Source organism: Euphorbia lathyris, chromosome 8 (genome assembly GCF_963576675.1).
Source record: "Euphorbia lathyris chromosome 8, ddEupLath1.1, whole genome shotgun sequence".
In the NCBI taxonomy this organism is placed as follows: domain Eukaryota; kingdom Viridiplantae; phylum Streptophyta; class Magnoliopsida; order Malpighiales; family Euphorbiaceae; genus Euphorbia; species Euphorbia lathyris.
Genome location: NC_088917.1, coordinates 69,484,594 through 69,496,026, shown reverse-complemented (window position 1 = coordinate 69,496,026; position 11,433 = coordinate 69,484,594). Strand labels below are relative to the sequence as shown.

General features: G+C 37.0%; 2 protein-coding genes across 6 annotated transcripts; both read right to left on the bottom strand.

The window, feature by feature from the left end:
- Nucleotides 1-4,954: 4,954 nt before the first annotated feature.
- On the bottom strand, nt 4,955-6,704 carry LOC136202022 (stemmadenine O-acetyltransferase-like). The gene has a single exon (XM_065992465.1). It carries the CDS (start codon nt 6,491-6,493, stop codon nt 5,180-5,182), a length of 1,314 nt encoding a protein of 437 aa, XP_065848537.1. The 5' UTR covers nt 6,494-6,704; the 3' UTR covers nt 4,955-5,179.
- On the bottom strand, nt 6,148-10,972 carry LOC136202023 (uncharacterized). 5 transcript variants are annotated; one of them, XM_065992468.1, is made up of 8 exons: nt 10,811-10,972; nt 10,537-10,715; nt 10,355-10,402; nt 9,611-9,799; nt 8,942-9,021; nt 8,479-8,552; nt 7,787-7,907; nt 6,148-6,276 (listed from the first exon to the last, which is right to left on the bottom strand). In XM_065992468.1, the coding sequence occupies exons 3-6, from the start codon at nt 10,400-10,402 to the stop codon at nt 8,546-8,548; spliced, it is 324 nt and encodes a 107-aa protein (XP_065848540.1). In that variant the 5' UTR covers nt 10,537-10,715; nt 10,811-10,972; the 3' UTR covers nt 6,148-6,276; nt 7,787-7,907; nt 8,479-8,545. The 5 variants fall into 5 exon arrangements, with proteins under 5 accessions (XP_065848540.1, XP_065848543.1, XP_065848538.1 ...); XM_065992471.1 differs by having other exon boundaries at nt 10,361-10,402; XM_065992466.1 differs by having other exon boundaries at nt 9,611-10,402.
- Between the last annotated feature and the right edge of the window lie 461 nt (nt 10,973-11,433).

The window sequence follows — 11,433 nt, the reverse complement described above, 5'->3', positions numbered from 1 at the left end:
TGAATAAACTATAAACTCTAGGTAATTGATGTGGTGAAGCTCTTAGCCTAGTGGTTGAGAGTTTACCTATGCTTTAGGAGGTCATGGGTTCGAATCACATCCGGGTTTGACGGAGATTTTTCTTTCTTCTTTAATGTAAACGCATTGTGCGCAAATTTTTTGAAAAAAACATAGATTTGAAAAACTTAAACAATAATAATAAAACGAACTACATAAAGAGTGTAATAAAATAACATAAAAATGACTTTTTTAAACTAAAACTAAAACCACTTATTTATACTTGCAAGATCTCCTATATAGATTTAAATACAACTTAAACCTATTTGGATTAACTTAAACTCCTTTATCAACGATTATCTTCGGTCTTTATCAGGAGACTCTAACTTTTAGGTGGAATCGGGGTTGAATTACAAAAAGTGAGGATGCCTTCTAAATTTTGGAATTTGTTGCTACTAGCTAAGTAATTATGTTACTCCATGAATAACACCTTTAAGTCAAATTCATGAGCTTAATTGAACAATTACTCATCGAGTAATACATGGTACTCGTCTATTATTTTTAGAAAAGTCTAAATGTATTCTTAATGTATGAAATAATAAAATTTTACTCAGAACATTTCCAAGCAATATTCATTTTACCATACCTAATAGAAAATTTGAATGTATTAGTTTACTATGATTTGACTTGTTATTTAACTGTTATATCTGATTTTCTATATGTCAGCTATGTCAAAAAATATTTATTGTTTTACTGACACAATTACAAATAACTTGCCATATAAATTAATCACACAAAAAAAACTACATAATTTTTTTTAGTATATTACCACTTACAAATACTCGGCCAAAATGCATGAATTGTTTTAGTTTATCAATAATTTTGTTTAGAAGATCGATATGGTAGTCAAATAACAGTAAAACCAGTTTGTTTAATTTTTTTATTAGGTCTATACAACTGATAACTCCGCCTGTGAGGGTCACTTGGTGGCCTTTACAGCCGGTCCCAAGCCCGGACAAAGGAGGAGGGTTGCGGTAGGTTTGTGGCGGCCAGTGTAAAACTTATCCACATCTTATGACATGAACCATACTATAAATACCGTTGGGGCATTCCCTACTCAGCGACGCGCTGCACTTCCTAGACCCGGGTGTAGTGATAAATGTGCAAGGGTTGCTAGGTCGTCACCCCGAAGCGGCGCGCCACCCCAGGACCCGGAGGTGGTGTCAAATATGCAAGGGTTGCGGGTAAATAAGCTATTCCACGATAATGGTAGGGGTAGGGGTAAGGATAGTAGGTTACGCTTTGGGATATGGAACATAGGTTCTTTAACAAGAAGATTAGCTGAAATTGTAGATGTTATGAAGAGGAGGAGAATAAATATAATGTGCCTACAAGAAACCAAGTGGGTTGGAGCCAAGGCTAGAGAGATAGCTCCTTGGGGTTATAAGCTTTGGTACTCAAGAAAGGATAAGGGTAGAAATGGAGTAGGTATTCTTATTGATAGGGAGTATATTGATGATGTAGTAGCGGTGTCTAGGAAGAGCGATAGAATTATGAGTGTTAAGCTAGTGATAGGGGATGAGGTTGTGAATGTCATTAGTGCATATGCGCCACAAATAGGATTAGATGTCTCTATAAGACAAGCTTTTTGGGAGGACTTAGAGGAAGTGGTGCAACAGGTTCCTAGGGATGAAAAAATGGTACTGGGGATGATCTCAATGGACACGTGGGTTCTAGGCGAGATGGGTTTGAGAGTGTTCATGGAGGGTATGGTTTTGGAGATAAGAATGAAGCAGGAAATGATATTTTGGAATTTGCATCAGCCTATGACTTGAGTATCATGAACACATGGTTTATGAAGAGAACATCCCACTTAGTGACTTATCGGAGTGGCGGTAATGCGAGCCAAATTGACTTCTTCTTAGTAAGGAGTGCTTGGAGAAAGAGTTATATTGATTGTAAGGTGACCCTGGTGAGAGTACGACAACCCAACATAGAGTAGTGGTGCTTGATTTTCGAAGTAGGAAATGTATAAGAAAACAAACACCACAAATAGAGACTAAGATTAAGTGGTGGAAATCGCAAGGGGAGAATCAACAAAAATTTATGGATGAGATGACCAAAAAAGATGTTTGGACTTGTAATATGGATTTAGATATAGATTCGATATGGACTAAGATGGAGCATAGTATAAGGGAAGTAACGAAGGAAGTTCTAGGGGAATATAAAGGTAGCATGCCACAGGGTAAGGACACATCTTGGTGGACAGAAGAAGTACGACAAGCAGTAAAGAGTAAGCGAGAATCCTATAAAATATTGGAAAAATGTAGGAGTGACGAGAACTACAAAAAATACAAAGAGGCTAAAAGGGAAGTAAAGAAGGTCATACGAGATGCTAGAGCAAAGGTGAATCAGGATCTGTATACAAGATTGGATACGAAAGAAGGGGAAAGAGACATATATAGAATTGCTCGGATGAGAGATAGGAAGATGCGAGATCTCGGAAAAGTTAAATGTGTGAAGGATGTGGACCAGAAAGTCCTAGTTGGAGATAAGGATATCAAGGAACGGCGGAGGTCCTATTTTGATGACTTATTTAATGGAGATCGCAGACAAGATGTTGGAGATATAAGTATCCATCACGATATGATAAATCATGAATGCCTGCGGAGAATTCAAAAGTGTGAAGTCAAAATGGCATTAAGTAAGATGAAGTTGAAGAAAGCAGTAGGACCTGATGGCATCCCTATTGAGATTTGGAGATGTTTGGGAGAAAGAGGAATCGAATGGTTGACGACGTTCTTCAACAAAATTTGGAGAAGCAATAAGATGCCATCAGAATGGAGTAAAAGTATCTTAATCCCTTTGTATAAGAACAAAGGCGATGTCCAAAATTGTGCACACTATCGGGGAATCAAATTAATGAGTCACACTATGAAACTTTGGGAGCGAGTGATCGAACAAAGGCTAAGGAGGACGGTGAAGATCTCGGAAAACCAGTTTGGCTTTATGCCGAGAAGATCAACTATGGAAGCCATCCATCTAATGAGACAATTAATGGAGCACTATCGAAATAAGAAGAAAGACTTGCATATGGTTTTCATTGACTTGGAGAAAGCATATGATAAGGTACCAAGGGAAGTACTTTGGTGGGCCTTGATAAGGAAAGGCATTTCGCGGAAATATATTGACATCATAAAGGACATGTATGAGGGAGCATGCACGAGTGTACGTACTAGTGTTGGAAAGACTGAAGAGTTTCCTATTACGATTGGAGTGCATCAAGGTTCCGCACTAAGCCCATTTCTTTTTGCCATCGTTATGGATGAACTAACAAGTTCACTTCAAGATGGTATACCATGGTGCATGCTGTTTGCAGATGATATTATGTTGGTTGATGAGACGAAAGAATGAGTGGAGAGAAAGTTGGAACTATGGAGACAAACTCTAGAATCTAGAGGCTTTAAGTTGAGCCAAAGTAAGACAGAATATTTGGAGTGTAAGTTTAGCGGCCATAGGAGAAGGGAGGCAGGGACAATCACCCTAGATGGGAGAGTTGTTCAGGCCTCATATTGCTTCCGGTATTTAGGATCTATTATCCAAACGGATGGAGAAGTAGATAGAGATGTTGCTCATAGGATTAAAGCTGGTTGGTCGAAGTGGAAGAGTGCTACGGGTTTCCTTTGTGACCCCGGCATGCCTAATAGATTGAAGGGAAAATTCTATCGGACGGCAATTAGACCAACATTGTTATATGGTACGGAGTGTTGGGCAGTGAAACACTGCCACACCCATAAGATGTCGGTGGCGGAGATGCGTATGCTGAGATGGATGTGTGGTCATACGAGAAAGTATCGAGTGAGTAATGAAATAATTAGGACAAAAGTAGGGGTCACATCTATTGAGAATAAAATGAGAGAAAACCGACTAAGGTAGTTTGGCCATGTGAGACGTAGAGCGCTTGATGCGCCGGTTAGGAGAACCGAAGAGTGGCAAAGGGATGTAGTGGTAAGGGGTAGGGGAAGACCTAAGCAAACTTGGAGGAGGGTGATCGGGAGTGATATGAGTTTACTGGGAATTGAGGAAAATATGGTAGTGGATAGGACGGAGTGGAGGGAGCGAATTTGTGTCGCTGACACGACTTGATTTGACGGTTTTATATGATGGTTCATGTTAGCCGATCCCGAATCATTTCGGGACTAAGGCTTTGTTGTTGTTGTTGTCTATACAACTGATCTTGATTGAAAACAATAGGAGTAAAATTAGATAATTTTGTACATTAACGGTAATTGCACTTCCTAAAAACGGATATGGTCAAATTTGAACTTTATCCTATATAATTAGAAGAATAAGGAGCGAAAATATCCTAACATTATTAATCAATATAGTAATTTTGCTTAGAATGTTAAAAATAGTAAAATTGATGGTATAACATTACAAGTTAGTTGAAATTTAGACATCAATAAGAAACATGAGTAAATTGCATAAGAAACATGAGTAAATTGCATACGTGATGTATAATATTAACATCTTTCATATTTTAGTGTACGTCGTACTGTACAATGTACAACTGGTAATTATGATCGATCAATCCAAAATCAACGCGTCACATTAGTGTTTTTCATTCTACCAATTTAAAAAAGTAATACCCACTTCTCATGCAATTATTAAAACACATTTAACCCTTATGCAATTACTAAAACGTCTCTCTAAATCCTTGCTCTCTAATTCATTTTATCTGTAGGTTTTTTCAAATTCAAAACCTCGGCGTGAATTTAACACTGAAACCCTAATTTCAATGCAATGGAAATGATGAAATGATGAGTTGACCAAAATAAGAGAAATCCAACTCGTTTAATGAATGGTCAACTCATCCAAAGTTGGGAGGACTTGCTAAAACTTATTGAATACTTGATGAAACCCATGTTTCACCAAGTTCCACTAAAAATTACAAGAGTACATAATATATAGAAAAATTCTACGGATTTCAAGAACCGTTTTCTACTCAGATGATGTCTCATCATCTCTCATCCCAACAACTGATATGACATCATTTGAATATCGGTCCCTACCCACCATATTACAAATGAAAAATTAACACATGAAAAAAAAAGTTGCTGTGATGCTTCTCTTCAAAGATAGTTTCATTTCTGAGAAGCAAAAAAACTAATGCAGATTCAGATCACAAACCATGTTTTAGTGGACTGGCATTAACTGAAGCATAAGCAAGAAGATTCTCATCTTTCTCCATTAAAGAAAGCTCATCCTCATCCATATACACCCATGCCTCTATTCCTTTCTCCATTTTTGCATCCATTAAAACTATTGAATTGAAGTATGGAGCTTCAGAATTACTTTCTGAACCAGCACAAGAAACCCACAATGGCTTCCCCCATCCAAAATCAACACCATACAACCCAAAATTACACCAACTAGTACAAACAACATGTTCCAATGATTTCCCACTTCCCAACTCCTTGGACATATGACTTGCAAGTTTCACAAAACCTCCAATTCCTTGTATGTTCTTCACAGATTCTGAATCTATTTTCCTAATTGTTCCTCTTATGGACTCAACTAAGCTCTTCACCTCAGTTTCATTTGGTAACATTGCTGTTGTAGGCCACAGAATGTTTCCCATTGAACATTCCGGGAATGGAGGGTTCGCTCTTGTCCGTAGATTCACAGAGACTGTAAGTGCCATCGTCTTATTAACATGAATACCCTTCATGGATTTGCAGAGAAGTGCAGAAACAACTTCGACTCGGGTTGGATTTTCGACGCTTGAACTCGTTGCTTTAACTTTAAGCAACTCGAGCGATGATGGCTCGAACATAAACCTTTTCGTGACAACTTTCCCGAGTCTCATCAACAATTTGTTGCTCGATAGCATCACCTCTCGCGGAAACTCATCATAGTGTGGAAACACAGATACAGCATCAAAATATGGTAAAACATGTGCTGCTTCTACTGATTTATTAGCCACTTTAGCCCAAGTTTTTAGAAAGGAAGCTACTGCTACTCCATCCATAGCCATGTGTGAGAATTGTACACCAATGGCTATCCCGCCGCAACGAAAACGTGTCTCTTGTATCATAGAAACGTATGATCCCGGACTTGCTTCTTGAAGCCGGACTTGTTTTGGCAATAGTTTATGCAATGTTGGTGTCGGATCAGACGGGTTGAGATAATCAGATAGAGAAATGTTATTGACTCTGGCATTAACGTAGTACGAACCTTCGTCGTTGCAGTCGATGAGGTGATCGTCTTTGATCTTTCCTGCAAGAGGGTAAAATCGAGTTAGGGTTTCGGACAAGGATTGCTTTAGCAGTAATGAAGTGTTATTAGGAAGTAGTTGATTGGGATAGAAAAGAATGATGGGAATGTAAATGGGTGGCATAAATTGATCTAAAAGAGAAATTTTGTAAGTTCTGAGATGAGGAGGAGTTGATGAACTAGGCTTAATTAACATCTCACTAATTCTTTCAACTTCCATTTTGATTTCAGGATTGTGAGATTCGAAGTCAATTAGATCCGATGAAATTTATAATTGAGATGAGCAAAAGTTGTTGGATTTATGGAATTTGTTATACATTTCATGTTAAGCCACTAATTAATTATTAACTCTATATAAGTAGATAGAATATATTCTCCTGAACAAGAAGATTCAACATAATATTTTGGGGAAACGTGCATCCTTGTACTTGACACATCAAGATTCAACACCATCTACTACTTATCCTAATGATTATGATAAAAGCAAACCTTTAATTTTAGGCTTAATACATCATTTACGCCTGAACTTGTCCAAAAAGCATGATTGGCCACCTGAACTTTCAAAGTATCCCGATAGCCCCCTCAACTTGCATAAAATGTTCATTTAGCCCCCTAAACTTGCACAAATTGTAATCAATTGATCATTCGTGGAAAATTGGTCAATTGCATCGGCTATTTAGGACCATTTGCGTCGCTTTTTGAGCGATACAAAAGCTCTTGACACAAATGGTTGAAGCATTTGCCTTGGCCCTTTAGAAGGGCCGACGCAAATGAGGCTACATTTGCATCGCTCCTTTAAGAGGGCTGATGCAAATGAGGCTGCATTTGCGTCGGATTGATGCAAATTTGCATCGGCCCTTCATTTGCATCAACCTTTTTTAAAGGGCCGTTGCAAATACTTCGACCATTTGTGTCGCGCATTTATAGGGCCGACGCATACGATGGTTTTTCATTTAAAAAAATAATAATTTGGATTGAATGGAGCTCCAATGACAAAGTAGCATAGCAACAAACTCGTTTCTTTCATGACACTTACTAGACACCATTAAATAATGATTAAACACAACTTATCCGAAATGGGATCCAATTCTGTAATGATTAAACATACTCTAATGAGCATTTGTGACTCAAAGTAAGACACAATGACAAAAGTACCAAAATACTCTGTTCCTCTAAATACTTCATTCTTACTATAAATTGTCTTTTAATTGCAATTGAATATCAAGGGATTGAACCTCCTATCTACCTCTACTAATTTCTTTTGGATATATATATATATATATATATATATATATGCTTACTAACAACAATTGAATTAACTTCTGACTATATACAATTGAATTAACACCAATTAACTAGGTTTCCAATCCAAATGAATATTTGAATAATAAAAAGAAAAGGTACCCAGATGATTTACTTCTGACTATATACAATTGAATTAACAACAATTAGCTAGGTTTCCAATCCAAATGAATATTTGAATAATAAAGAAAAAGGTAATTAAGTAACTTACCATCCACTCCATATGACCTTGTAAAGCATCAGCTTTAAGTTTTTTAAAAGCAACAGGTAAGCCATGTCCAGGCCTAGTTGGAGCAGGCGTTTGTTCATCAATCCAAGCCTTAACTTTAAATCTGCATATTACCTTAACTTTTCAAAAATACTCATTCTATCTATTGTGTATTGAGTACTGATGATGAAACCATTTGGTAGATAGCACATTCATTTGCAACACTGTAATTAATCTACAAAAACTAATACATGAAATCAGCTTCCGTTATGTAAGACTCTGAAAGGATATACTTGGACAAGCATATAACAAATAATCCCCTGGACAGAGCATGCTCAGAAGACTCAAGAACAAGCAGTTATTCTATGAGATGAATTTTAAGGCCAATCAGTATATTCTAACTTTTCTACCCCTAATTTCAAGGACTTCCTGGGCATATTAAACCTAGAGCACAAGATAGTCCATAATTTGGGCCTTCTTGAAAGGGGATTAATTAACAATATTGAAACCAAAACCATTAAAAATGTGATACTTAGAGTAGCATCATATTTAATAACAGAGGATCTGTATGATTTCACGTCTTGTATCTTTCTTTGTTTTTGTTCTTTTCTGTTTCTTGAATACCGACTTAAATGTGACTAGAAAAATTATTAGAAGACCATATATGCTGAAATGTGGCAAAGTAAGCAACTTACAGCCAATGGGACACCAAGAACGGCAAATATCACTACTGCTGCAATTAGAATGCCAGTTGATGGTGGATCATGACCTATATAGCCAATGTGGTATGCCACATAGGAGGTTATAAGCAACATTCCTAAAAAGAATCAAGGAAAAAAATTATGGCACCACAGTACAAGAATTGCAAAATAGCCAGAGAGTGAGGGAGAACATTAGAAATTGGAAATGGTACAATTTTTTAAGGCAGTGAGCCAGGTGAAAAGAAAAAAAAAAGTGAATATTCTAGGAGTTGCACTAAGAAACCAAACAGCCAATTCAAAATCAAACAAAAGCAAAAAAAGGATGCATTATGATACATGTTTACTAATCGATATCAACATCCACTTGCGTCACTCCATCCAAAACTAACAATACAAGCAAAGATGACATCCATGTTAAATACAGAAAAGGTATGAAAACTAGAATATCTGAGATTACATGTTGGTTCTCCCAACGTGTTGAGGTCTGCTTGAATTTTCTCCAGCAGCCTGCTTTCCTTTTATTCTCTCAGCTTCTTGCTATTAAAGAAAAACAAGCAAATGGAAATTTCTCCAACCAGTCAATAAAGTCAAAGGCTCATGCATGAGTTGAAATAGTAGTTGCAAAGTCTGTTTCAGATAATGACCACTTTCATACAACAGTAATGCAATTATGTTGTTCAACTTTTAAAATATTTTCAGTAACAGAGCTCACGAGTCCTAAGGCTTAAGTCACTAGCTAAACTATATTTGCAGTTCTCTGTAATTCAATATTGAGTAAGAAACAGAAACAAGCAGTACCAAATCCATGATATTATTCATTTTAACAAGAAACAACGGATTTCTTCCTACCTCAATAATACATCATAGTGCACAAATCAACCAAGAAACAATTGTTAACCTAAGGGAAAACTTATGATTTTAAACGTTATAGCATCAAAAGCACAAAAAAAATGAAGTTTTCACATTCAGTTTTATACATCCATAGTTCAAAGTTAAAGATTGTACATCTCGATTTTAAAAAAACTCGGATATAGTAAAGAGAGTGTTCATCAATGTGTGGCTTTCATAGTGATAGTTAGCAATCCAAAAAATAAGAGAAGAAATGTAAAATTGTGATTAGTTTTACCATAAGTTTGTCAGCTTTTTCATGCGTCCCTTTCATACGAAGCTGCAAGGCCTTAGCTGCCAACTGGTTTGCACTTGATGTTTCATTAACTGTTGAAATGCTTTCAGTAGGTTTGTTCATTTCAGAAGTGATGACTTTTGACTCCACATTTTCATCTTGGTTAGTTGAACCAGCAGGATCATTATCATGCTGTGAAACAATTTTGCCCATAAAGCTCCCATCATCGTTAAACTTATCTAAGCTAGACACTGCAGCACAGATGATGTCTGTATTCTTAGCACTAACATCTGGCCTTTTTGCCATAATTTTTTTCCTTTATTTTTTTCCCAATTTAGAGCAGTTACCAACAATATTGTCCATACAGGCCATGTGAAATATTTAAATGTCCCAAACAGCTCCTAGAGGAAAGCCTATTCTACATGATTTGTCTGTCCTGATGCTTCATCAGCAATGAGTGGAGATCTATTGGACAAACCCAAAGGCACTTCTTGGGCTGCCGTAATGCTTATAAATGCAGTAATTAACATAAATACAATGTCAAGATAGAAAGCAAACTTAAGATTGGCACAGTCAACATTACATGCAGGCGTAGCAGTAGACGGGAAAACTAAAGAAGATGAAGAAAAAGAAGATTTAAATTAACTAGACACTGAACCCCAAAAAACTCGCTTAAAATCCAAAATGAGAACAACTCAAAACAATATTATGATAGAAGCTGCTCTAACTAAAAAATTAAGGAGAAACCTTTACAATATCGTACTTGTTGTAGAGTTTAGCATACAGAGCTTCCATCTGCAACAGAATGTAGTAGTGCACTACTTAGTGACAATAACATAATCATACTAGAGAAATAAAACTTTGAAAGCAAGTTCCTAAAATTAAAGTAAGGAGGCTGAAGACGGACGAGAAAGAAGAGAAATACACACCTTTACTTTCAATTCAGAGAGAGATTGACAGGGTTCACCTAAATTATGCTTCAATCACTTGAATTTTCACATCTCAAAACCAGAAATGGACCTGGATTTCTGCCAGGGAACCCTAGAATCGAACCACTACATAAAATGGATTCTTGAAGAGAGAGAGAGAGGTCATCTGAGAAAGAAAGCTAAGGCGCGAGAATGAGCAACGTCTTACGAAAGAATTTTGGAAATCAAATTTTTCATAGATATGCAAACTCAAACTCAAATAGTTATTTCTTACCGGAGTCACCATCGCCGAAGGAAAACACCGTCGCTAGGAGGAGACTCAAAGCCGGAAGATGAGCAGGAGAACGGAGAACAGAATGAGGTAGTCGGAGGTGGAAAACACAGCAATGGAAGGGAGTTGGGTTTCCGTATTGTGAGGAGAAGAGGGAGGTGGGAGGCGGCTTCAAACCAGAAAAATTAAACCTAAAATCCAAATTTATATTTAAAAAACACTTGCATCGGTCCACGATGCAAATGATTCACTAATACAAATAATTGTATTATTTGCATTATTTGCATCCGTCTCTTTTAAGGAGTCGATGCAAATGATTCGATTGATATTTGTATCGGTCTTTTTAATGGGAGTTTCCACCCTGTGGCGATCAACAGCTTCTGTCCTCAGGTGACTCACTTATTCTTTGCAGATGATGTCCTTATCTTTCTTGAGGGTAATGAGGAGCAGTTGAGAGTCATTATGGATATTCTGGATTGTTTTTGTTCGGCCTCTGGGCAGAAGCTTAATATCCAGAAATCTAGGATGATGTGCTCTAAGAATATGAATCAGAGAGTCTGTAAGAGATTAAGTGATCTCTCAGGTATTCCTCTTACTGATTCTCTTGGGAAGTATCTGGGCGTTCC

What these genes read in the sequence shown, in the direction of transcription:
- LOC136202022 (XM_065992465.1), bottom strand. Translation starts at nt 6,493, where the DNA reads ATGGAAGTTGAAAGAATTAGTGAGATGTTAATTAAGCCTAGTTCATCA.
- LOC136202023 (XM_065992466.1), bottom strand. Translation starts at nt 9,913, where the DNA reads ATGGCAAAAAGGCCAGATGTTAGTGCTAAGAATACAGACATCATCTGT. An exon ending in AAAAAGCTGACAAACTTATG is followed by an intron (nt 9,022 to 9,610) that starts GTAAAACTAATC and finishes TTTCTTTAATAG; the next exon opens with CAAGAAGCTGAGAGAATAAA.